The 25,970-nt window shown below is 40.2% G+C and overlaps 1 protein-coding gene across 3 annotated transcripts in view; it reads left to right on the plus strand.

Annotated features, from left to right (window-relative positions):
* The first annotated feature begins 281 nt into the window (after positions 1-281).
* The window catches only part of KCND2 (potassium voltage-gated channel subfamily D member 2), a 288,978-nt gene continuing 263,289 nt past the window's right edge, over positions 282-25,970 (plus strand). The window contains exons 1-2 of one of the 3 annotated variants that reach the window (XM_042792252.1): positions 282-347; positions 2,523-3,696. In XM_042792252.1, the coding sequence (XP_042648186.1) occupies positions 2,582-3,696 (1,115 nt within the window). In that variant the 5' untranslated portion in view covers positions 282-347; positions 2,523-2,581. Of the gene's footprint in view, positions 348-936; positions 1,319-1,900; positions 1,939-2,522; positions 3,697-25,970 lie in introns of those variants that run through there. The other 2 variants (XM_033011429.2, XM_042792253.1) reach the window with 2 other exon arrangements.

Genomic DNA, 25,970 nt, shown 5'->3' on the forward strand with positions numbered 1-25,970 from the left:
AAACCACAGATAGTTCCTCGTGTTTAGCGGAGCTACCAGCGCGGCACGCAGAGCTCGAGGAATGGCCGCCTCCCTCCCGCCGGAGGTGCACCGAGGATGCGGCGCGGGGCAGGCGGCGGGGCCGCGGCGGGGCGCGGAGCGTGGGGCGCGGCGCGGAGCGTGGGGCGCGGCGCGGGGTCCCGCCCGGCCCCGCAGCGGCTGCCCGGCGGGGAGCTCGCTTCCCGTCATCCACGCGCCATCTAGCGACGGGAAAAAAAGGGGGGGGCCGGCTTCGCACGGGAGCGGAAAGGAGAGGAGGAGGAAAAAGGCTCCCATGCCCGTCCCAGCTCTCGCCTTCCCCAAAGCTGGTAAGAGCCGTTTGGATATCGCAGCGAGGACGCCGGAGTGGCTCGGGGCGGGTTGTGAGGAGCGTCGCCGCACTTCACTCCCAGGCATTTTCATCCCCCGCTTCTTCCAGTAAACCGGCCCCCTCCCCTTGAGAGAAGCCAGCGCTCCCGAGGAACCCCCTGGACGCCTCACCCAGGCCGTCCCCGCCGCCCGATTTCCGCCCTCCCCCCCCCCCCCCAAACACCGCTAACTCCGGAGGGTCTGTGCGGCGCTGCCGGGGGAGGGGGCTGCACCGCGCGATCCCGGCCCCGCAGAGACGCACGCACGCACACACACACACACACACACACACACACGCGCACTCCCCGCCTTGCCCTGCCGCCGCCGGCGCAGCCTCCCGCCGCCCCTTTGTTCCGCCCGCGGAGCGATGCCCGCCCCGCGCCCCCCCGCGCCCCGCTCCGCTGCCCGCCGCCCGCCCCTGCGCCCCTAACGCGCGGGCGGCGGCAGGGCGGCATGGCCCGCCCGCCGCGGGGGAGGCAGCGGGAAGCGCCCCCCCGCCTCCCCGTACCCCCCCCCCCCCCGCCCCCCCGGCCGCGCCAGGGCCTCGCCGCCGCCCGCAGCGGCCCCGCGGCAGGGGCAGGGGCAGCGGCCGCAGCCGCAGCCGCGCCTGCCGGCAGCCCCGCGCCGCAGGATCCGCGCCCCGAAAGAAGGACGTGCTCCGCCGAGTTGCCAGGCGCGATTACGTTGGGTTTTTTCTCTTCCCCCCCCCCCCTCCCCCCCCCCCCTTGAACTTGTTGCTTGGTGCTCGGCGGTGGCGGAGGGGGGAGGGGGTGGGGGAAAGCCTTATTATCGATGTCCCTTTGGATGCTATCAAGCTTTCTCAGGAGCAACTACTTCCCCGCCGTTCCCGGCGGGGCGCGGAGGTCTGGCGGCAGAGACCGTATTTCCAAAAGTCTCTATGCAACTGAGCGCTCTCGCCAGACTTTCACAGGTAGGTGCCGCAGGCTGAGCACGTCCGGAGGGATGCGAGAGCAGAGCCGAGGGGAAGGGGCAAGAGGAAGGAGGCGGGAGTGGGATGATCCACCGGCGACCGCCGACCCGCTAGCGAACACCCTCGCCCCTGCCCCGCGGCCGCCTCCGCGCCCCCCCCCCCCCCCCCCCCCGCAATCACCCCACCCCCCCACCCCCCCCCGCCGCCGGGGAGCCCCTGCCCCGCTCCGGCCCCACCGCTGGGCTCCCCCGGCTTCGCCCTTCGCCGGCCGCTCCCAAGGATGCCCCATGCAGCCCACCTTCTGAGGGTGCTTCCAAAGGCCCCCCCCCGCCCCGTTCCTATCCTCGCCGCAGCCACCGCGGTTCTGCCCGGCCCCCGTCTCCTCGCTCCGGAGCAACCCCTGTCCCGAGGAGACCCCCCCTCCGTCCGCTTCCTTTCTCTGGGGCGCTCCCCCCACTCCCGGCGCCCCTTCCCCGGCGCCCCTCTGCCCTTCAACACATTTCCTACAAGGAAAACTTGCCTTAAAGTTTAATGCTGCCGCCCGGAGCTCCTCCCCTCGCCCCGCCGTCTCCCCCGGCCCCGAGCCGGGGTCAGGAGTCGTCCCCGGGGCGGCGATCAAGGTCAGGGAGACGATTCGTCCCGCGGCTGGTGCCGGGCTGCGGCGGGGGAGGCGGGGGGGGGCCCGCCCGGCCCTGCCCCTCCGCCCCGCCACGGCGAGCGGGCGGCGGCGCCGGGCGGCCCCGCTGCAGCCCCCCCTCCCCCGGGAAGGGCTCCGGCGGCGGCCGCGGCCCGGCTCCGCCAGCGGGCGGAGAGCGGAGCGGAGCGGAGCGGAGAAGGGGCGGGGGGGATCGGCCACATCGCGCGTGGAAGAGAACCTTCTTCCAGGTGGCTGCACCAGAGCTACCAGCCGGCTCCTGGCGTTAGTGCTTTGTGGACCGTTGCTTCCATCCAGGGGCCTCGCACGGACCTTGTATCCGAAGGATCTGGCCGCCCTGAAAGCACTGATTTCCAAGTGCCCTGATTTATTGTCCTAACTGGCTAACCAGCCCTTGGGAAGGATATTCAGGGATGAAAACGGGGAGGAAACAAAAAGGAAGCAAAAAGATTTTTGGTTAATGCTGAAAATCTCAACAGTGTTCAACAAATTCCGTTGCCTTGAAAATGCGTGAGCATTAGTATTTTTCTTTTTTCTTCTCTGTTTTAGAGGCTGGACCAGAACTGTCTCTAGATTGACTCCCTTAGCTGTGGTAGGTGTTTGGGACCATGGCAGCAGGAGTAGCAGCCTGGTTACCCTTCGCCAGGGCAGCAGCCATAGGATGGATGCCAGTGGCCACAGGTCCCATGCCAGCTGCTCCGCGGCAGGAGAGGAAGAGAAGCCAGGACTCTCTGATTGTGCTGAATGTGAGCGGGATCCAGTTCCAGACGTGGCTGGACACCTTGGAGCGCTACCCCGACACTCTGTTGGGCAGTTCAGAGCGGGACTTCTTCTACCACCCTGAGACACAGCAGTACTTTTTCGATCGGGACCCTGACATTTTCCGCCACATTCTCAACTTCTACCGTACCGGGAAGCTTCATTATCCCCGCCAGGAGTGCATCTCAGCTTATGATGAGGAGCTGGCCTTCTTTGGCATCATCCCTGAGATCATTGGTGACTGTTGTTACGAGGAGTATAAGGATCGCCGGCGTGAGAATGCCGAGCGCCTGCAGGATGATGCCGACCAGGACCATGCAGCTGAGAGCTCCCTGCCCTCAATGACAGCTCGGCAGAGGATGTGGCGGGCCTTTGAAAACCCCCACACCAGTACACTGGCTCTGGTCTTCTACTATGTCACTGGTTTCTTCATTGCCGTCTCCGTTATTGCCAATGTGGTGGAGACAGTGCCCTGTGGGGTAAGCCCGGGTCGCATCAAAGAGCTGCCCTGTGGAGAGCGCTACGCTGTGGCTTTCTTCTGTCTGGATACTGCCTGTGTCATGATCTTCACAGTTGAGTATCTCCTACGTCTGCTGGCGGCCCCTAGTCGCTACAAATTCGTGCGCAGTGTCATGAGTATCATTGATGTGGTCGCCATCATGCCGTATTACATTGGCCTGGTGATGACAGATAACGAGGATGTCAGTGGGGCGTTTGTGACACTACGAGTCTTTCGTGTGTTCAGGATCTTTAAGTTTTCCCGCCACTCACAGGGGCTGCGCATCCTGGGCTATACCCTGAAAAGTTGTGCCTCGGAGTTAGGCTTTCTCCTCTTCTCACTCACTATGGCCATCATCATCTTCGCCACAGTCATGTACTATGCAGAGAAAGGTTCATCAGCCAGCAAGTTCACCAGCATCCCTGCAGCCTTCTGGTACACCATTGTCACCATGACAACACTGGGGTAAGTGCAGCTGGTGTTTGGTTACAGCCAACATTTCAACAAGTGCATTGGCACAAATGGAAAATACTCACGTTAAAAAAAATGTTGATAGAAAAAATGCAGGGTAAGTTTTTGTTACAGAACTCTTTGAATACAACTCATCACTTCTTTCTAAATGTTTTACACGTGCAAGTGATTTAAAACTATTGCTGAAGGTAAAAGAACCCAAACCCCAAAACTGCAGATAAACTGAAAAAGCAAACAACAAAACAAAACAAATCTTGAAACTGTTGGGGTTCTTTGCAGTTTTCTCTAACATTTTATTTGGTTTTGGATAGTGAAATTGGAATATTTTATGAATGTGAGTTATCAGTGGATTTTTAATAGAGAAATGTGTTTGGTGACAGGACTTATTACAGTGCTGCTAAAGTAGTGATAATTATAAGGAGAACCCAAGTGCGATCTTTTAATTTGATCATACTTGAAAGTATGTTGATCTGCCATTTTGTTTGAAGTGATATATTAATGCAGACTTGGACACTGAGTTCAATATTACAAGGTGATTTTGTGAAAATAAATGAGGTATAGATATCTTAATCTTCACAAAAAATATCCCTGATCTTATTTAAGTCACTGGATAAATTTCCTTTGATTTCTGTGGACCGGTAACATGACAAGTGTCAAGCTACACTGACTGGTGATAGACTCTGGAGAATTATCTGAGGAAGTGTGAGGCATATGACAGATCAAGCATACGTCTTAAAATGTAGTTCTAAAGGCAATATAAATTATTCCAGAGAACTAGGAGTTAAAAAATGCCCTTGTTGACATTAGACTCCAATGCAGTTTAGTGGAAAGATGGGAGATAGTATTATGTTATAAAGTCTCTGATACCAGAGTCATATTGTATCAGCTGATTCTATGCACCAACTTGTAAAATGCATTTGTGTGTAATTATGACAGGTTTAAAAGTTTGACTAATTTGAGAGGACAATTTTTTGCCCTATTCTTAATATTGATCTGTAAAATATTACCTATGAAACTGAATTTTTTTTTATTACCTAGAAGCTGTCTAGTTATTTAATAATTGAGGATATTAAAAGACAAACTTTTCACTTTCATGAAGACAAAGCCCATCATTTTATTAGTCAAATATTTTGCCACATCTTGTTGGGACTTTTGATGTTTCTGAAACATGCATAACTTTTAAATTTAACAGAATGAAAGTGCATTATTAAATGCACCTATGAAAAAGTTGATTTATGTGCAATTGTAATTTAGTTGGGAAATGCACATATAAAATATTGAAAAAGATAAAGGGACTGTGTTCTGCCACCATTTTTTATATAGGGCTTTTATCTTCAGTGTGATATAACAAATGAAGATAAATATAGTGCATTGTAAATATTTCATGCTACTTGTAAGGGCAAGTTATGCTGAAAAGGAGTGACAAGAGCTTTGGGGATTTTAATCTGCTTGTTAGGTTCCTGAGTTTTTTTGGTTTTCATTTTCTTCTGGTAATGACAAACTGAAGGGACAAGTTAGCAGAAGGAACAAGTTGCATGTGCTAACTAGTCCTAGACTCCTGCATTTTCTGATGCTGATACTTTTTGCTGCATATATTTACTTAGTACGGTGGTGATTTCAACAAATTAGGTCTTAAGAATTTACCAATATTTAGAATGTATAATCTTAGTAGAAAAGAGCAGAAGGTGGTGTGTGCTTTTTGTAACAAAAGGTGGGTTGTGAGTAATTTGTTTTTGCTGTTATAGCCATTTGGGCAGTACTTGTCCATGGTACTGAACATAATTTTGTCTTCAGTTTTATGGCCCGTTTACAATTGCTATGATGTGGGTATTGGATCTATTTGTCATTGATATGATTTGTTAGTTTTGTTCCACCCCCCCAAAGAAAGAAAAAGAGTATTGTTCTATAGTTGCAGGTTTTGAGGTATTGTTCTGAGTAAAATATTCAACAGCACTGATGAGATTTAAACATAATTTAAAATCTCTGATTAGAGCCTAAGAACCTATTTTCAGGTATGCAGCCACACAATATTTAGATCCTGTAGGGAAGAAAAAGGCATTAAAAAGAATGCACTCATGCTTGACTCCTTTTTCAAGGTAGTTTTCACAGACAAAGTTTTGAGCAGGTTGTACAGAGATCCAGATTTTCGCTCTCAGTAGTTTAGATGTGATTTTAAGTTCAGATATGACAGACAACACAGATTTCTGGGAAATCTTTAATCAATGCATTAGCTATTAACTAGATTATGTCCTTTTAATAACATCATGGTAACCATACAAAGATTATGTTTAAATGTTAAATACATATGAATAATTTAAATAGAATTAACAAAATAAAAGCTTTGAATTCTTTTTGGTTGATGGAATTATTACACAAAAAGTGAGGGAAATTACAAGGAAAAGCAGCAAGGGTCAGTGAAAACTGACTGTAATTAGTACTGCTACCTTTGCTCTGTGCTAAAGCTTCTCGTCCGTTTACTTATACAGAACTCCTGTTCATTTTTAATTTTACTTTTAGGTGAATTAGGGCTATATAAATGGACTCTAGATGAACAACTTTTTTCTTTTAGCAACAAAGCTAGATGAAGTCTTTATGATTTAAAAGACAGTAGCACACAGCAGGTTATGTGAAATATTACAAAAATACATGAAAGCTAATACCGAATAATAGATGAACATGAAGGTGAGTTTTTGAGTCCTGGTGTCATTCTCATATTTTGTTAGATAGCAAGGGTATTGAGTAAGCGACCTTTGCAATTTGGGGAGTTATTATCTTGGAAGCAGAGCTATATTTCTCAGTTCTGCATGATTGCTGAGCAATTAAAGTGTCTTTAAAAAACATAGATTACATTTTCCTCTACAGAGTGCCAGTGACTTCAAATATTACTACATTTTAGCCTCCAAGGATATCCCAGCTATTAACTGTTCTTGACTGCTCAACTCAAGCAGTACATAGTTCTACATAGGGATCTTATAGGAAAGAAATGAAAGAAAGGGAAGAAAGGAGGAAAGGAGAGAAAGAACAAGAAAAAGATAAAGGCTGAAAAAGAGAGAGGGAAGAGAGGGAAAGGTGACTCTAGAATAACAGCATGCACTCTGCCAGAAATTGAACTGTCTGATTAAAAATTTAAAATTAGTGTTTTATCAGTATTAATTATAGCAAAAGCAAAAGTAAAGTAGGGATGAGGGACAAGAAGGGACAAGAGAATAAAATTGAAAGAGGTCACAAAGCAGTTTGTGGAGATTCAAGATAACAATGAAAAGCATAGAAGTTACGGGCATACAGGTTAAGAAAGGAGGTAGCGTAAAACCTGTCAGAGAAAAAAGCTCAGGTCTGTTGAATTTGGACTGGCAGACTTATGTGGAGGATTGTGAACATCTACACCCATAATGACATAGTTATGTCAGTTTCTCCTGTTCACCTTACGATAATCTAGTAACTTTCCTTCTGCCCTATTAGTAGCCAGCAAATGAGCTGGAATAGTTGGTAAGGTTTTGATGGTGTAAGGGTAATGTTTGTTCCCAAATCAGGCAGAGTTATAGTGTAGATTATGTTTTATAAAGATATTATACTTTAAATAAGGAACACAGTGCTTTTTCTGTGTCTTGTACCTACATATTCGCTCATTCATTCATTTTGTGTTTGATATTTTCAACCCTGTTTCAAAGAGCATTTTTCTGGTTTTGTGTTGTTGTATACAACCTAGTGAATTTTGTATTTTACAAAAGTGTTTGATGCCTCAATCTATTTTCTCTTCATAGCTGAGATGTTTAGCCTGAATAGTTAGAATACTATAACAGAGAAGGGACAAAGTGTAATGTAATCACCTTCAAAGAACATTACTAGATATTCAAAAAGGGCTCCAGGGAGAATTTGAAATACTGAAAAGTAAGGGTCATTTTGATGGCAGTTAAAAAAAAATATTTGTTCTCTAATAAAAAGATTACTCAAACTGTGTTGAGCTGTTTTTGTCTTGACAGAGAACAGGAGTCATTATATTCTTATTTAATTGCACTGGGGACTGGCTTTCCAGTTCAAAAAATTCTTGAAGATGTCTTAGAGGAACAGCAGTTAGCTTACTTCACTCATTTTTCTTGAGCATGAATTTCTTTGCTTCAGTTATGAAAAGCATGAAGGTGACGCTTAACAAAAAGATCTTTCTGCTCATAATCTAATTTATTTGCTCCTTTAGTGCAAACAGATGGAATTTTGTTTTCTTGTGGTTATTGTGAGTCAAGAATAAGAACAAAGAGCTTGGTGTGGGCCAGGATGTAGCAAAGAAATATGCTGACTTAGTACAGCAGAACAGATCGACTCAGAGAGTAATTATGACTGGTGCCTGACCTATTAATTATGGCCTATCATTCAACTAATCCTCAGTGAATATTGTGTTTTTAGTAAAATCCTTAAGTGATCAAACCTAAGAAGTTCAAACTGAGTGATGGCTATCTGTACTTGACTCACATCGTTGTGCCTCTGTCTAAGAAGAAAAATTTGCAATATAAAAGCCATATAAATCTATGAATACAGTATTAGAAATAGTGCTACTGTGCAAAAAAAAAAAAATCTGGAAATGGAAACTCTATCTCTGAGCATGGAAACTTATAAATACTGCAGAAATAAAATGACTATCCAAAATAAGTTGAGAACATCTTGCAACTTCAGGGTGACAATTAACTTTTCAGACATTTGAAAGAAAGTCTAATGAACTACTTCTATTGCTTGATTTTTATGTCATTATAATCTGCTGGCAACAGTTCATAATTTGCAACATGGTAGGATGATGAGAGAAGAATGTGGTTCAGCAGGGGTTAGGTGGATAGGTTGTTCAGAAGAAGGGGTATGAATTAGAAATACAGAAACAAAGTTTAGATTCAGCTTTATCAGGTTTCATAAGTTACCTTACAACAGAACTGACAGAGTGATATAAAAGTTTCTGTATATTTCTCTACCTATCATTTATCAGGCAATGGATGGCAACACAGATTTTTGTGCAAGACATGGTCTTTAAAACTGCATTTTTCTGCATTGCTCATGCAGTGGCGGAAGTGTTTTTAAATTCATAGACAGAGCTTTGAAATGATAACTATTCTACATTTCCCAGAACAATAATAGTTGCCATGCTTGGACTTTGAACCCTATCACAATTAGTAGCCAAAATTCTACCATTATTTCTTAAGCAGTTTTTGCTGAAGCATATGATTTTGATCTTCCTGTGCCTCTGGTAATATTTTATAAATCCCCTGTTAAAAAAAAAAAAGTTGTGGGTTTTGTTTTGACCAAAAAAAAAAAAAAATCCATTTTCACCAAAGTACGCAAAGAAATTTGCATTATTTCCACAGCATAGACTTAAATAAATGTGAATTTAAATGAAATACAAAATAGTGCTTTTGACTAGAGCACCTGGTGTGCAACAGGTGTTGTGTTCTGTAGAAAAATATTGGATACAAATATTTACTCAGGTATCTGGTGTATGAAGTCTCAGATTTAAACATAAGCACATATGAAGATCATGTGACCAGTAGATAAGTCCTAGAATATTTTAGCTTCATTTAAAAAAAAATGAAATAATCCAACAAGATTAATCTCTATTATAATTCAAATGAGACTGCACTCTTTTTCTCACACCAGTGTAGACACACCTTGTGCATTATGAGAAAGCATATCTTAATGAACCCACTCATCAGTACAGGGTTCCTACTACCACCAGTTCAGGTTCTAGCTGTTAAGTGCATTTACAAAAGCTAACAAAACATTAAAGACTGCTATCTGTGTAAAGATACAAAGATATTATTCATATAAGCAATTACATTTGTAGTGTATTTAGAAAAACAATTCTCTTATATTCTACTATGCAGTGTTGTTCCCTGCTTGTCTGCAGGTCTCCATCCTGAAGGTGAAAGCCCTTGGAGCCACTGTGTAAATGTACTTCATTAGGGGTTGATCCTTCACTGTCATAGAAAATAGGAGGTTGCCTGAAAACCTAAAAAAATGTTACTAATATGAACAAAGTCAGATTTTGTACATTTAAAGTATTTAGGAGCAGAATTTTGCATTTCATCCCTGTTTTTCCAGTTTCATCCATGTTACTGGTTTCTTTGATCTGTTTAGCTTAATGGTGAAGTCTTACAGACACCAAGGTCTCCTGGGTTTATTAATTTATAGGAGACAAACACTATAAGGAAGATTTTTAAAGGCAGTTAGGTATCTGGAGATGTGATAGGCACAAGCTTGAATTCTCAGAAGAGGCTTAGGTGCTTAGAAACACACAGGAGAACAGTTGAAAACAAGTAAGCTGGGAAACTAGGTAGCTAGTCACCTTAGAAAGCATAGTTATTCTTCTGCACATAAAACTAGGGTAAGGAGAGTAATGTACTGAGACTGGGTATGTCCTACCCCTATCAGAATCAAATGGATCTTACAAGGGTTTAGGTTTTATTAAAATACAACACGCCCAATATTCACGTAACACTGTAGACAGAGTGTTGTGTGTATAGTATTCTTAGGAAAGAGGAATAAATAATTCAAGAAAAAAAAAAAAAAAAAGGTAATGTGACTTAAACAGTAATGTAAAGCATCCAAGGAGAAATATTTTTTTAATCTTAATTTTCTGTCCCTGTGTTTTTCAAACCAACAGTTCAGCGTGACAAGATATGTAAGAAATGTGAGTTATGACATGCAGATATTGTTAAATTAATTAAAATGTTTTTAGAAACTGGGTGCAACATTATAAAACAGTGTCAGGTAGGAGATACCATTTTTTCAAAGAAACATCCAACCTGAGGGTTTATTGGTTTCAGTAGGTCTCATATATAGCTTATATACAGCAAATCTGTTGATGCTGATGTGTGGTAAGAAAAGGTAAACCTTAATTCTCAGTTTTGACCACTGCAAATTCATCCCCTTCTCTACTGTGCTGGCAAATATTTTTACTTTGTCTCTATTTGACTTTTTAATGTATATTGTCTGTAGACTTAAGTGGGAGGTTTGAGAAGTACTTTGCCTGCATTTGCTTTTTCTTTTTTTGCAATAATATGAGGTTTGTAAGCATGGTCTACAGCTCTGCAAGTTGATTTTTACCTTAATCTGTGTTCCTAAATGAAACATTTAAAAGACATTTCCCTTATTTTTCCTGTTTGTTTGTATAAAAAGTTATTTTCTCAAGGTAAGCATCCTGTATCACAATTCTTTCTCTTTGAGGAGACATCGCGATCTGTGAGTTGACTTTTAACCAGATGGTGTCTAGCTCAGCTTTTTACCAACTACCACTTGCACTAAAGCTTCAGATCAGAAATTAACATATAAAGCAGAACTCCCAATATTAGGAGCACTTGTATATTTTTTAAAAAATACGATCTAATATAATATGAACATTAAACCAAAAATATTATGAAATCTGTATCTTCATAAATGAATTTGGCTATTTGATCACTGAAGACTCAGTTTCCTTAGATAGATAAATCTTCTTATGGTATAACAGACAATATCAGTTTCTAGGAATGTATTTAATTAGTCTGAGTACTTCGGTAAATTAAAATAAACTATGTTCCACTACAGTTTTAAATTACCTTGGATAAAAAACAACTGTGAACTCCACAAAGGTACTTATAACAATCTAATTTTATGATAATACATTAACATGGTTTGATTAATTATTATTTTGGAAAAAAAAATGAGGCCAAATCCCAACTTTCTTCAAATGTGTATCCAGAGGCAAGGGGTTTTTTTGCACTGTACTGGCAGTTTCTCAAAATATTTTGGCTGATACACAGGGAACAGTCTTTCAAGTTACCACTTGCAAGCTTGGCCATCCATGTATTCCTTGTAAATGGCTGAGTCAGACTATGAGGTTGTGAGGGATGTAATTTAGCACTGTCCAATAGCTCACAGTCTGAAAGTGTCTGCTGCATCCTAAGTCATTGCTTCTTTCAGTAAGATGAACCAAAAGAGTTTTCTGTATGAGAGCATATGTAATGTGGGTGGGATCCTTAACTTTTAATTGTTGTTACTGTTCATCTCCCCTTTTTTTTTTTGACCCAAAAGTAGAATTTTACTACTGCGATATTGGCCTTACTTTCAGCTCTGCAAGTTTTATCTCTCCCACTTGCAGCCGGTTAACAATTCCCTGAGCATCCTTATCAGCTATGGACAGCAACTACTGCACTGTGCAGGGTTGCTTAGGAACAAAATTGATGCTCTTTGACACGGTGGATTGCAGCTGCAACATGCTGGTCCCCAAACTCTCCTGCTTCCCACAGACAAATGCAGAACAGAGAGGTTGAAGGTGCTTTCCAACTCTGTGAAGAGGGTATAAACTTTTTTGGCTTAGCATATCTAATCACTTAATTGCTGGAAAATAGCAGGTTATGAATTATGGCCTTTCTATTGAAAGCACAGCAGTACCAAAAAATCTTTAGTAACAACTCTTTTTTTAATAGCTACTTTGTAATTTAAATACCACAGTATCTTGTATCAGTTAGAGAATTGAGAATTTTTAGCTTTTCTCAGCTTTCTGTTTGGCTTTGGTTATCGTTGCGTTTGTTTACATCAGCTGATCAAATCCAGGTTAAGACATGGATATCAAGGACTAGGGAAAGGCAGAACTAGACAAACAGTAAGTACACCTATTCTCATACACCTAATGAGATCTAGATAAGTTATAGGTGCAGCTATTTCTTGTGCTTATTTGATAGGTATTTATATAAAAAGAAACATTTAATATTTGCACTGTAAACTGTACAGTGATTGAGAATTAACTTAATATTTACCTTTGGCATCTAGATGGAAAACTTCAGAGTACAAATTGAAGCATCGCCACAGATGGATACTTCAGAGTAAATCTATCCACAGACTGGCTTAATGATTTGACAAGCTCAGTCTTAGTTATTTTCCAAGTGAAAGGGAAGCTCAAGTTTTATCTGATTTGCTTGTAAACACAGTAATCAACCTATACGATGTTAGTCTGTGTCAAAAGGTGCTGAGTTTTAGAGGTAAATATTACAAAGGAAGCCCCTTACAAAAAAGTGTGTAACGTGATACATATGCTACCTTTCTTGGACCATGTGCTACTTTGGGCACCTCTCTCCCTTCACCCCATGTCAATCAGATCACTGCAGAAATAGTAGCTGCTGAAAGACTGCAACCATTATCATTCCTTTAATCTACGGTTTCTTTCGTTCCAAACTTTGGAAATTTAATGCATTAAATCATTCATGGGAGAAGCAATGTTGCTAGTCATGCTGGTGAGCCTTTCAGCACGGTTCAGCCTCTTGCAATCCTGGCAGAGCTGTGACAGCCTCTCTCCTCCTCCGGGGACAGGCACAACTGCAAACCACAGATGATGCTGACTAGTTGCGTCTGGCACACGCGACCAGTGATTTTAAAATACAGACACTTTTGTTCAGCAGTGCACACTTGTAAGATAAAAACCTAGTTGTGGGAGGGGGAGATAGGAACCAGTTTTGTTTCAGGTCTCTAGAAGATAGAAAAGAGTTCCTGGAGTGAACTGCACAAATCCCTTTGGATGCAGCTGCCTTCTGGCCACGGTCTGCCCCAAACCCTCTTCACACCATGAGTACAGCACGATGTCTGTCAGGCAGTGATTCACACAGTGGATTTAGCATGGGTTTGGCCATGCAGTAGGAAAGAGACTGCAGGTTTTGCAACACTTTTCCAGAAGGTGAGCTTTCCCTATTTCTCTATGTAGCCACCACATTTAGTGTGCATTGCTTGCTGTGTCTTTGCAAACAAATTAAATAAATACAGAAAAAGTGCTAGATGATGTGGAATTCTGGACATGACAATGGCTTGAACCATGAACATACGTGGAATTGAAAGATACTCATACCAAAAGGCTGAAAACAGGTTGGTTCATCTCTTCAGTGTCAGTGATGTGTCTTCTGCCCTAGTATATTTTCTGATACCTATTTTCCATCTAACTAGATATACTCAGAAATTCCTGTTTTCAAAGCAAACATCCAAATACAGCAGAAAGGTTTCCTTAAATAAGTCTTTCATGTTGCCTGTATACAGTTCTTTTTCCAGTCCCTCTGTTTTTGTGGAAGGATATAGCTATAGAATTTATAGATTGTATCTTAGGTATGTGGGTTCTTAAAGGAAACAGTCAGGACATACAACTCTTTCAAAGGAGACAAGTAGGACATCCTTATTTTAAAGGAGACAATCAGGCCATACTGTACAATAGAATTATTATAGAAGAATCTGGAGGTGGAATTCAAACTCATTTCTCTGCCAGTTGCTTACCGTCTCTGGGAGGTATTTATAAGCCTTAACTTACTCCTTCAAAAGTTAAATCCTTTTGAACTGGTCATCCTTGTCTCACTTAGGAGGTAATGAAGAGAAGCAGGCATCTGGAGGTGCTCATTCCTCTGCACTGAGTATAAATGAAATGTATTATGATTAGCAGAGACTTAAATATATAAATACCAAGTGAAATGGATGAGATAAATCCCAACCTCCATGTCTAGCTGGTTTGGTCTAGTCTCCTTGCTCCCAGTTACATAACTCTGGAAGGCCTTTAACATTCCTTTCAAAGATATACCATAGTACATGCTTGGGATTTGATGACAAAAAGACAATGTGTCTGCTACATTTAAACTCAAAATATTCTTGCTTTGTGTAATGCTCAAGTCCACTTCAGTGTTTTTGCCAATTTTCTGGCCTTTTCCAAACAACACCAAAAGAAATTTAAATTTGAAAAAAAAAAAAATAGTAAGAAATTTTAAAGTTTCTGCTGGTTTGGAAGAAGCCTCTAGAAAATGGAAAGACACATTTAAGTAAGTATTCACTGTAATTTTCTGCAGGAAAGAAGTAATTCTTCAAATAGCAATACTTTTGAATTAAGATACGGAGAGCTTGAAAACCTTAACTTCAAAGGGTTGTAAACTATTCCTTTTCTTCTGAATGGGAAACCTAAAGACTGATGCACATGTTGGTCTTGTTAACTGTTTCACTGCTGTCCATTTTTAAAATGCCCAAATAGAGAGGTGTCAGGCATATTCCCCCATGCCATTATTCTGGTGTCTTTCAGGAGATGTCAGAGCTCTAGACTGCAGTTAGGCATTGGCAATGCATAGCTATGAAGCAGACTGAAAATCTTAGAGACACACTAAAATAAATTTCATCAGGGACACTCTCTTCATTGCAGTATTTATTTTCATATTTAATTAAATTTTATTAGCATTTTCTTTAAATCTGCCTTTAGACTGGAGCACTGCAGAAGCTTGAGAGCCTCAAGAGAGGTCAAAGCAACTTTATGTCTTTCTCATTTACCTCTGAATTTTGTTCATTTCTCTTCAAATCATACCAATCTTTCTGGTGAGGAAATTCTGTAATTTGGTATGAAATCGTGTTATTGACAATGATTTGGTTTAACTCATTTTAGTTCGTCTTCACACTTTGCTTTTCCAGAGCATCAAATCTCAAATTTGCCAGCTAATACAGTTCTATACTAGTGTGAAATAACCACATTTCCTTCCGTTTGTCTCATTTTGTGTAAGATTTCATGAAATTATCTTCCTTTAAGAATTAAATGATGTTAAACTTTTTTTTTTTTTTTTTTTTTTTGTGTGTGGAAAGTGATGAATAAACTTCAGAAGAAATAACAGTTCCTTTTTTTTTTTTTTTTTTTTTTTTTTTTTTTTTTTTTTTTTTTTTTTTTCCCCTTAACTGGACAGCTTTATCATAAACTCGCAAACAAGTTCTAAAGCAAAAGTGATGTCCTGCACCACTACAGAAAGTTTACTTCTCTTTTGAGGTGCAACACTGGTTATTTCCTAATTTGGGGAACTTGATTTTGATCTAATTCTATTAAAAAAATAGCTTTCCTCCCATGTTCTGCTTAAGAAAATGCTTTTTGCAAGCTTGAAGAGTGATGATGTTAATGGGAGATAATGTAGGGTTTTTCTTAAGGTTCATGCTTAATTTTAAGTTGTCCTTGGAACAAGTACTTGTACGAGACAAGTTTATTTACATACTTCTGAGACTTGAAGTGATAATTTTAATATGCCAACCACTTTTTCACTATCTTAAGAAACAAATTGATAACATGCAACGTGTCTGCAGAGAAATTATTTACCTAACTAGTTTTCTAGAGAGAAATAGATTAAGACAGTGCTACAAATCTGAATCTCTAGTTCTTCAAGAGAGCAGCCTGCCAGTGACTGGTGTTCTGCACCAGAGTGGGGTGGTAGGATGTGAGGTGAGAGAGAGATCATTCAGGATTCTTTCTGGATCTCAACAAGAAGGGCCCAACAACAAATGGCTTAATAAAATACCTGGTTTCATAAGATAGAGTAAAATAAGAGTGTAGACAGCTAGTAAATCTTATGTCCCTTCAGATGCTGGGAACCATGCATTCATGTAGCGTTGGATGGATCTTCGCACGGAATGCTGCACAGACTGTGTCCATGGAGGGATGATCCTCCTTTTTGGTCTTTTGTGCTATTATATCCTTTTTTTTTTTTTTTTTTTTTTTTTTTTTTTTTACAATAAAACAACTCTACTCATAAAGGATGTTCTCATGAGAACATCTTATTGCACTTTCAGATGAAGGCAAGTCTACATAGGTGGTGTAATCACCTGCAGCCTCCTCTCTTCCAGTGATCTGGTCAGGTCTGTCCTGTGGACAAGGTATTTGTGCAGCACAGTGCAGCCTGAAAGCTGGGATGGACATGCAACACAGGCCTACTGTGCTGACTCAGTTTCACTGTTACATGGATCACTTCATGTACTGTGGTCTCCCACTCAGGTTTACTACAACAGGTTTGTGGTGTAAGGTAGAAGAGCAATATACCTGTTCACAAGTTTTTGTAGCTATAGTATAAGAACTGGTAGCTTATTAACTGATTCTGTTTACTGAATTTAATCAGAGAATTATAAAAAGTGACAAGAACTTTTGCAGTCAGACTAAGATAATGTCAAGATAGGGTGAATATGTTCAATTGAATATCTAGAACTTTTTCCAAAAGAAACATCATATTTCTTCTAGAAGTTTCATAATAAAACATCAAGAGCTCTTGACATATAAGGTAATAGAAAATCTATTCAGGAACCTTTGAACTTTTTTCTCTTAAGTGAGACTTTGATAAAAGCAAACTGCATTTGGAAAATATATTTTATGAATTCCCTGTTTCCAAAAATCTATGAATGAAAACTGCTTATTATTTATTCCTTTTTGTTTAAAAATGTAGAACAAAAATTTGAAACTAACTGACACATTTGCATTGTTTGATCTGAATTACTTTTGGGATTACAGTTCAAAGAAACTTTGACTTTTCATCTATATGTGGAATCAAGAATATTTTTAAGAAACAATACTAGAATAAAACAATTTAATCAGATGATGAAGGGCCATGTTCCAGCCATTACTGTTCTATTCTTTTTTGACCGAAAAAAAACAGTTAGAAAAATGAATGGAAAAATACTCACCAGTGCATATCAGATACAAAAGATGCAACATCTGCCTTGGGAAGTCTTTACAATGTAGATTGATGAAAACTGAGAAGGTATAATGGGAGAAGTATCACTGTGTTCTTGCCTTTCCTTCTGTCCTATCTATGTCATTTGCTTCTGGCCACAGTTAGGGCACTGGGCTAAATGGCTCCTTCATCTCACCCTCTCATGTATCTCAGTTAATAGAAATGACTTAACTGTGGGTTGGATCAAGCTTAGATTAGGGCAATGAACTGTTTTATACTTTCTCCTAAATTCTTTTAAAGAACCGTGGGCAATGGATAAAAGATGGCTATCTGAAGTACCAGAGGTTCAGAGGATCTGAGAATATCATAAAGCTTGAAAACTGCACAAATAGGAAAACAGCTGCTTTAAACTCACATTTAATTCTTACATCTCTATTTTGTTCAGCTATTTATATAATCAAAGGTTGTAATCTACAAGGTGGTGAGAACTTATGTCAGCTTCAAAACACTTTACACTCAATAAGCATTTCAATTGAGGATGAATAAATGCTGCAGCACCTGGGAGTGTTGAATGCCTTGCAGGATTTAGTGCTATTCACTTGATCCAAAGCCCATGGAAATCAATTAGAGACTTGGATCTGACCTGAGAGGACTTGTATATGAACAAGTCTAGCAAGATATACCAGGACACCAATTATTTATTTAAATTATCTCAAATTCTAAGGATTTAAAGCAAACTCCATGGCAGTGCAACGGGGAGTCCTGCAGTGAATGTATTGCTATCAGTACCTTATACAGAGATAGGGTGAAAAGAGCAAAAGATAGATTTTAGTTATGTTTATTGAAGCATAGTTTCATCATCAGAAAAACAATAAAATAATAGATTCCAACTTCTGATATAACAGGTTTATTCTGTCCGCAGTTTATCAAGAGGAAGTTACACGAAGCAAATAATCCAGCATCTCCTCTGGTAACATGAAGGTTGAGTCCCTCCCTGAGTATTTTACGTAAATTGGTCATAATCAGAACTGGAGTAGGAAATTTGCTCAGTTTCTTACATCTAAAAGCGGAACAAGATGGCGTATTTTTTTCATTAGCTTACCAAAGTCTTGTTAACTCACAGAAACTTTCAGGGATCCGTGAAAGGATATCACACATTAATAGCATCAGAGAACATGATAGCCAGAGCCTGATGTAACTAATTTTGGACTGGTGTAACAGATCTGTATAGACCAATAAAGGTTTTATCTGTTGGTTTATCTGGTTATTAAAATAGCCAGTGAAAAAAGTGCCATATATTATATATATCTCTTCATTATCCTGCTGGTATAAAGTACTTTTAAAATGATAGTTCTGCCTATACCTTGGGATTGCCCTGCTTAACTATATTAGGGTAAGGTCATATATAAAATGGACACAAAGAATAAATATTCAGTACCCTAACAAGAATCTGTCAAATAATCAGTTAAACTAAATGGCTGGCTAAGACTTGGACGTATCAACGGCACAATGATTATTATATGCACTTCTGTGTTTGCTTGCCTTTCCACATTAAAATCCATCAGTCCTAGTGAGAAGGCACATTCTTAGGTTCCTCCCATACATAATGACTATTAAATAAATAATTTGTTTCATGAAAAGCAAATAAACCTGCAGTTAATCTTTTTTCTTATGTGAGACACAAATGCCAATATCCTGAAAATCCTGGAAGAAGGACTGAGAGAGAGTAGATGTTATTCTTAGGTTTTATTCCATTTAAGAGCACGTTGCAGCTTTGTTGGCATGGATGCACTGCATGAGTGACTTTATGCATATTCCCAACTGCTTCCTGGAAAGATATGGCTTATTAAACAGTAATCATATAGCATGTGTAAATGAGTTTTGTGGATAAACACAGACCTTTATTCTCATTGCCTCTGATGGGTTGTTCAGTTAAAATAGTTTTTCTGATGGCATTTACTGTTTCAGGAATTTTCCCAATCATCTTATGTCTGATTGGCTGGATGGTTGCACTCATAGAGTTGTGGTCAATGGCTCAATGTCCAAGTGGAGAGCAGTGATGAGTGGCATTCCTCAGAGATTGATGTTGGGACCAGTGCTGCTTAACATCTTTATTGTTGACATGGATGGTGGGATTGAGTGCACCCTCAACAGGTTTGCTGATGACACCAAGCTGTGTGGTGTGGTTAACACGCTGGAGGGAAGGGATACCATCCAGAGGGAACTTGACAGACTTGAGAGGTGGGCCTGTGCAAACCTCATGAAGTTCAAGGCCAAGTGCAAGGTCCTGCACATGGGTCGAAGCAATCCCAAGCACAAATGCAGTCTGGGTGATGAGTGGATTGAAAGCAGACCTGCAGAGAAGGGGTTGGGGATATTAGTGGATGGAAAGCTGAATGTGGAGCCGCAGAAGAACGACACGCCGAGACGGGTTCAATGTGGGTGGTAGAGCATCCATCTACGTGTGTCTTTATTGGTCCAGGGTACATATATTTATACAGACAACGCTAATTATTATGCCTACTAGTCACTAGCTGATTGGCTTAAGCTCTAAAGGTCGTATTACGCACGGTCCACCTACTTGCAGTTAGCTTACAGCACAAGCATCTCATAACACAAAGTTTCTCAGGCCACCGTTATCATAACACTAGGTTTCTCAGACCACTATTCCTAATTCCTCTTAACCCGTTTTCGACACACCACGTTACACAGGGCTGAAGCGTCCTTGACATTCCTCACGTATCAGCAGCTGCGAGCAGCTGCAGGCAAGCCCTAGTGATGCCCAGCATCAGCGAGGCAGCATCAGCCCTTAGAACAGGCTCTGATCGTACAACTGCTCAGTGGGCTCATGACCCTCATCTCTGAGCCATTCTCCAACGGCTGAACATGAACCAGCAGGGTGTGCTCACATCCTGACATCCCAGAAAACCCAGAAAGCCAACCATATCCTCGGCTGCATCAAGAGAAGTGCGGCCATCAGGTCGAGGGTGATGATTCTCCCCCTCTACTCTGCTCTTGTGAGACCCCACCTGAAGTACTGTGTTCAGCTCTTGGGCTTCCAGCATAAGAAGGACATGGACCTGCTCGAGTGGGTACAGAGAAGGCCACAAAGATGATCAGGGGTCTGGAGCACCTCCCTTATGAGGACAGATGAGAGAGATGAGGTTGTTCATCCTGGAGAAGAGAAGGCTCCAGGGAGACATTAGTGCCTTTCGAGTACCTAAAAGGGACCTACAGGAAAGATGGTGAGGGACTGTTTATCAGGGAGTATATTGCTTGGATAAGGGGTAACAGTTTTAAACTGAAAGAAGGGAGATTTAGATTAGATTTAAGGAATAAATTCTTCACTGTGTGAGTGGTGAGACACCGGTACAGGTTTCCCAGAGATGTTGTGGCTGCCCCCTCCCTGGAAATGTTTAAGGCCAGGTTGGTTGGGGCTTTGAGCAACCTGGTCTAGTGGAAGGTGTCCCTGACCGTGGCAGGGGGTTCGGAACTAGATGATCTTCGAGGTCCCTTCTAACCCAAACCATTCTATGATTCTGTGATTCTATGATTTCACTTTCTGCCTGAGAATTTTCTTTTTCCTTATCTCATATGTAAATAATGCTGATTTTTTTTCTGTTCCTGTTGGATCACATACTTGGAAAAAAAAAAAGAGTACAGAATTAAAGAGTGTCTAAATATGAGCATAGGTGAGATTCTCAAATATATGCATCTACCTTGAGGTAAGCTAAATCACTATCTAGACTCATTGACTGCTCTGACTGCAATGGGATCTTCAACATTAACTCACATGCAAAAATGTACATGCACATACCAAAAGAGTTTTCAGTTTCTACTTGAATCCCGTTCCAGGACAGCAAAATGAAGAAACCATGATGTCAGAGCTATGAATTCTTCTCCTTTTATCTTTTTTCTTTTTTTTCCTCTCAGATTTGGGGTCCTGTTCTGTGTAATGATCTAATAAAATTTAACTGTTCCTTATTCCATTTTCAAGCTTCTTTCCCCAAAATGCTTTTTTCCTAATGGCATTGTCTACTCAAACAGACTGAGAGCATCTTTCTCAGGTGAAAAGACACAGAATATATTGAACAATCACCTCAAAAAAATTTGTGTACCCATATTCTCTTGTGTCATTATGATTATATTAAAATAGCCTTTGTAGATGTCTTTAGAGTCCTGGGTAAATATTTTTCTGCTAATTGAAGGGGAAGATGGAAAACGTACAAAGTTCACAGCATTTAAATCTTCTGTCCTTCCTAGTGTGTTTAATAAACAGTGGAAAACACAGCTGAAATTATATTCCAAGGTATAAAATATTGTTTCTAAGAAAAAGCTGTAGAGGAATACTAAGGAACTGTACTACAAGTTAGTGAAATTAAGTGAGACAACCTACAGCAAATAAAACTAAAGAAATATACATAATAAGCACAACATCTCATGATAAAAAAGGCTACTAGAAACTACAGAGGAAACTAGACCTACTGTATTTGAAGAATATTGGTAAATAATTTGTCTTTCTAAATGTAGAGGTAATTTCATTCTGATTTCTTTTCATTTGTGACAGCCTTATTGATCTAATTCTTAAGAGAAACATTTTTCACCTGTGTATTCTTTTTTCTAAGCAGAAATATAGAAAAATGGGTGGAAAAGTTAATTATCTCTACCAGCATTTGGGTTTGGAGGCAAAGCCCACATGAGCTAAGGGAAAGGCTTTCATTTTCTTCAGCAGGCTTTAGATCAGGATTCTAGTTATGTTTTACACTATATAATTTAACATCTCTATGTCATTAGTTCACAACTTTAAAAGAATTTATTCCAATGGAGACTGGAGTGTTGGATTTTTCTCACAAGAAATCCAGAGTAGAAGTTTTGACCTGCTTTTCTTATCAGAAAGGAAGGCAACTTTCTTACGATAGACTGGTGGAAATGTTAATGAAAGCTGAAAACACTGCTAGAATTTTTGTTTTGTTTTGTTTTGTTTTGTTTTGTTTTGCTTTGTTTTGTTTTGTTTTGTTTTTAAATGTTAAATGTGTCATGGAAAGGTTTACTTACTTTATGTAATCCACTCCAAAACGTGTGTCTCAGCCATCAGGTTGGAACATATCAATGTGTAAAAAATGCAATTACTTTTCAGGGCTGAGGCAAATTCTAATAGATGCTGTGCAAGCTTCTGAGACTAGACACTGTGACAATTTTGTAGGCGTCTCATTAACGAATTGTAGCGCTGCAGCATTCTCTGCTTTACTTATTTATTGAAGAGATAATGGGAAATAACTGGTTTCTTTGTGAAGTCATAAATAATATGACAGAAGGATATTAAATGCACTGAGATGTGACAGAAAAGCTAAAAACTTGTGGAGTTTAGTATTTTATGTTGCTAGTTCTTTTTTACCGATACATGTAAAACCAACAGATAGGTTTTAGCTGGTTTTGAGAACAGTTATCAATTTAGTGTTCTAGCTACTGAAATGTGGATGTCTTAAATCATAAACAGTATCCATATTTGCTATTTTGCAGTAACATTCAGAAGTTACTAAAGAATAAATCTTTCTTTGGGTATTTTTACAGTTTTGTTTTGTACAGACATAGTCTTTCTCAATTTTTAAATTCCTGATATGAAATACTTGTTCTACAGATTATGAACATTTCTGACATTCATTCTGTGCATTCTTTGTTCTCAGTGGGAATCCTGTCCTGAAACTGCACACAAACATACACACCAGGTCCACTGTAGCTTCCCAGAACTTTGCATGCTTGATTAAAATAAAAGCTAGCTTTTTTTCCCTCTGTGTGTACTTGTGTGTGTGTGTGTGTCTGAACTAAAGGGAGAAAAATGTGTTTTATTCTGGAGTTCAGACACAGCACTGAGATCCAGATTGAGGTGGCACTGTTGTTCCCTGTCTTCATTCCTGTTCTTTTCACTAAGAGATTTATCAGGCAGTATATTGCGAATTTCCTCAGAGACTGTAGTGGTTAAAGAAGTAGCAATCTAATTGGTTAATCTTGGGACTATTTCTGAGTATCATGACCCCACAGTTCTTTACCCTAGGTTTGACTCAACATTTAGTGTGATGTGGCCGATTCTACTTAGGTTTCTATACCCTCTCCATCTTCATGGTACCCAAGCACCTATATTGTAAACATTCTTACACAAGTTGAACAAATTATTTTTCCTTCAGGAATAGGAGCTCCTTCAATGTTGGTAGTTTAGACATTGGTGCAGCAGGCAAGTGTTGACATCAAAAATGTGTGGATCTCAGCCACGATGCCAGTGTGAATTTTATCTGTGCAAATCATTTTATGGTTTTATAGTATCCATTACCACATCATCTAAAGACTAAGCTTGTCTTCTCAAGCATGACCTTTATATTGGAGGAGTTCCAAGCAATGTGGGATGCTGAGCCTTGTTGCTTGCTTATCCTGCTTACATCACTTTTACTGCAGTGTAAATCCATTGTTTCACAAGCTACTCCTAGTCTACAGTAATGTGAAAATAGTGTGGCCTGATCTGTCGTGCTTAGCACTGCCAGAAAAGTACATTTTTAATTATTTTGAAGTAGTGGGATGTGGGAAACAGGTGAAGCAATGCTATCATGATTCAAGTAATGTACATATAAAGCTCTAAGCTTAGAAATAATTTTCATCAATCATTCCAAATATTCTGTGATGATTATTATTGCAACTTGAAACTTCTCTTCAGGGCCAACAATGCCATAATGACTTAAGCAAGTGAAGTGTTCTTTTTTTCATTGAGCAATGGAGTGGTGACTTGGTGGTCCATACTACACTTATAGAAAGCAGACTTTCATCTCCAGTTGTTGAAATAACTGAGAAGCCACTTGTGAGACATGACTTGTAACTCACCACAACTAGGACTGAGAAAAACAGCCTGAGAAAGAGATAAGGGATGGGGGGCAGTGGAGGCCCTCTGAGCCAAGGAATGCCTCAAACACTTGCAAGTAATGAGACTATAGTCATGGGGTGAATAACGTGGAGTCTGGAGCTGATAGGGCTGCCCGAATAGCACAGGATGCAGTGGGGGAGGGAGCCATGTGAAGACAGGACAGTTCTGCTCTGGTGCATCTTGTAAAGTTTCAAGGACCATCTGTCCAGTGAATGACCTTTGCTTCATTATCCATGAAATGCATATTAAAGTTGACACCCTGCATATGCTAATGAAGAATAACAAGATCATGCTAATTATGTCATCCCATAAACCATCTTACTCCTCCCCATATATGTGATACAGAGGTATGTGGGTTGACTTAGGGGATGGACCCAAGGAAAATGTATATAAACTGAGGGGGAACAAGGAGTGAAAGATAGAAAGGAAAAAGCAAGCAAGCAATAGATAGAAAGAAAAAAGAAGACATGAAGAAGTGAGGAAGATGGATGCGACCCTGACAAACTTGGTTGGGTCCAATGCAGGACTCCAGCACTGGTGATCTCTATTTCTCTATTCTCTGTCTCTATCTCTCTTCTTTTTTTTTTTTTTTTTTTTTTTTTTTTCCCCTCTTTTCCCTTATTACCATTAAATAATGCAAGGCACACTGTATTTCTTGCCATAATTCATCCTATACTTCACCAGTTATCATGTATCTAATTACTATATTGTGGGGAATAAATAAATGTCTGCATGGACTTTGAGACTTGTCTCACTGTTGTCAGCTCCATTGGGGATTTATGAATCTAAGTCACTTGTCTCCCTTGTCTAAGCAGGATGTGACACCACTAATAAAATATCACTTAGTTCTAGAAAAACAAATTATGGACAGTCTTTCTCATAAATTTTAGGAAACTATTGAATTCTTGATCTGGAAGTACATACAGATGAGACACACTGGTGTTCATACATGGCAAAAAGGACAGTTTACTGTTCCTGAAACATCTGTTAATTTCTGCTAGCTGTTTCATAGGGATAATGTTATAACTAAATTATCCTTGTTTGCACATCTTGCATCACCCTTCAGGTTTAAAAAAAAAAAAAAAAATGAACGATTCTCTTGAAATGTCAGTTCTCCAAGTGAGCAAGCTGTGGACGTTTCACCTAAAATATTCTACTTTTTGAAAAATGACTAAGAAGTTACATCTCGAATACATTATTTATATAATAAATTGAAAGATCCAGGATACAACCTGGGGGTTTAATTTTGATACTGTATGTCACTGCAACTCTTTTTTTCAAACTGGCTGGGAGGTCTCAGAGACACAGAGCCTTTAACATATTATTTCTATCAGCAATGCATTCAATTAAGCAGCTACACTTGGATAATCAAGGATAATAAATGGAGGCTCTTACTCAGAGTTTCAAGTGAAAAAGGTAATAGATTGGATCACTGTTGTATTTTGCCACAAGTGGTTTGTGGCAGAATAATTCTGCATTCATTACTTTCCATGTTTAATATTGTTACAAGCTATTTCAACAACATTTCTAAATATTATGTTTCAGAAAGAATACGCCTAAGATATTTTGGCAAAATCTAGGTAAATTTTTCTTGAGAACAATACTGGATATATGTTAAAATACCATATAACAGTTCTAATCATCAAAAGCAGTAGATGATCATTAATTATATCAAGCATTAGGTGTATTTTTAATGTACAATTTGCCTCTTCTTTCTTCTGAGATAGTAATTATAGACCCAGATAGCAAATATTCATGTTGTTGTGCAGCTTAATCTAATTTTCTCTTATCAGTTATAGGTTTTGAATAAACTGATTTAAAAAAAGATAATATAACATTATTTTGTATAGCAAATTTTACTATGGCTTAAAAGTATTAAGTACATAACATACCTCAGGCATTTGCTTGTTCGAATGCAGTGG

The sequence above is a fragment of the Tyto alba genome, unplaced genomic scaffold (assembly GCF_018691265.1).
Source record: "Tyto alba isolate M040663 unplaced genomic scaffold, T.alba_DEE_v4.0 Super-Scaffold_2, whole genome shotgun sequence".
In the NCBI taxonomy this organism is placed as follows: Eukaryota; Metazoa; Chordata; class Aves; order Strigiformes; family Tytonidae; genus Tyto; species Tyto alba.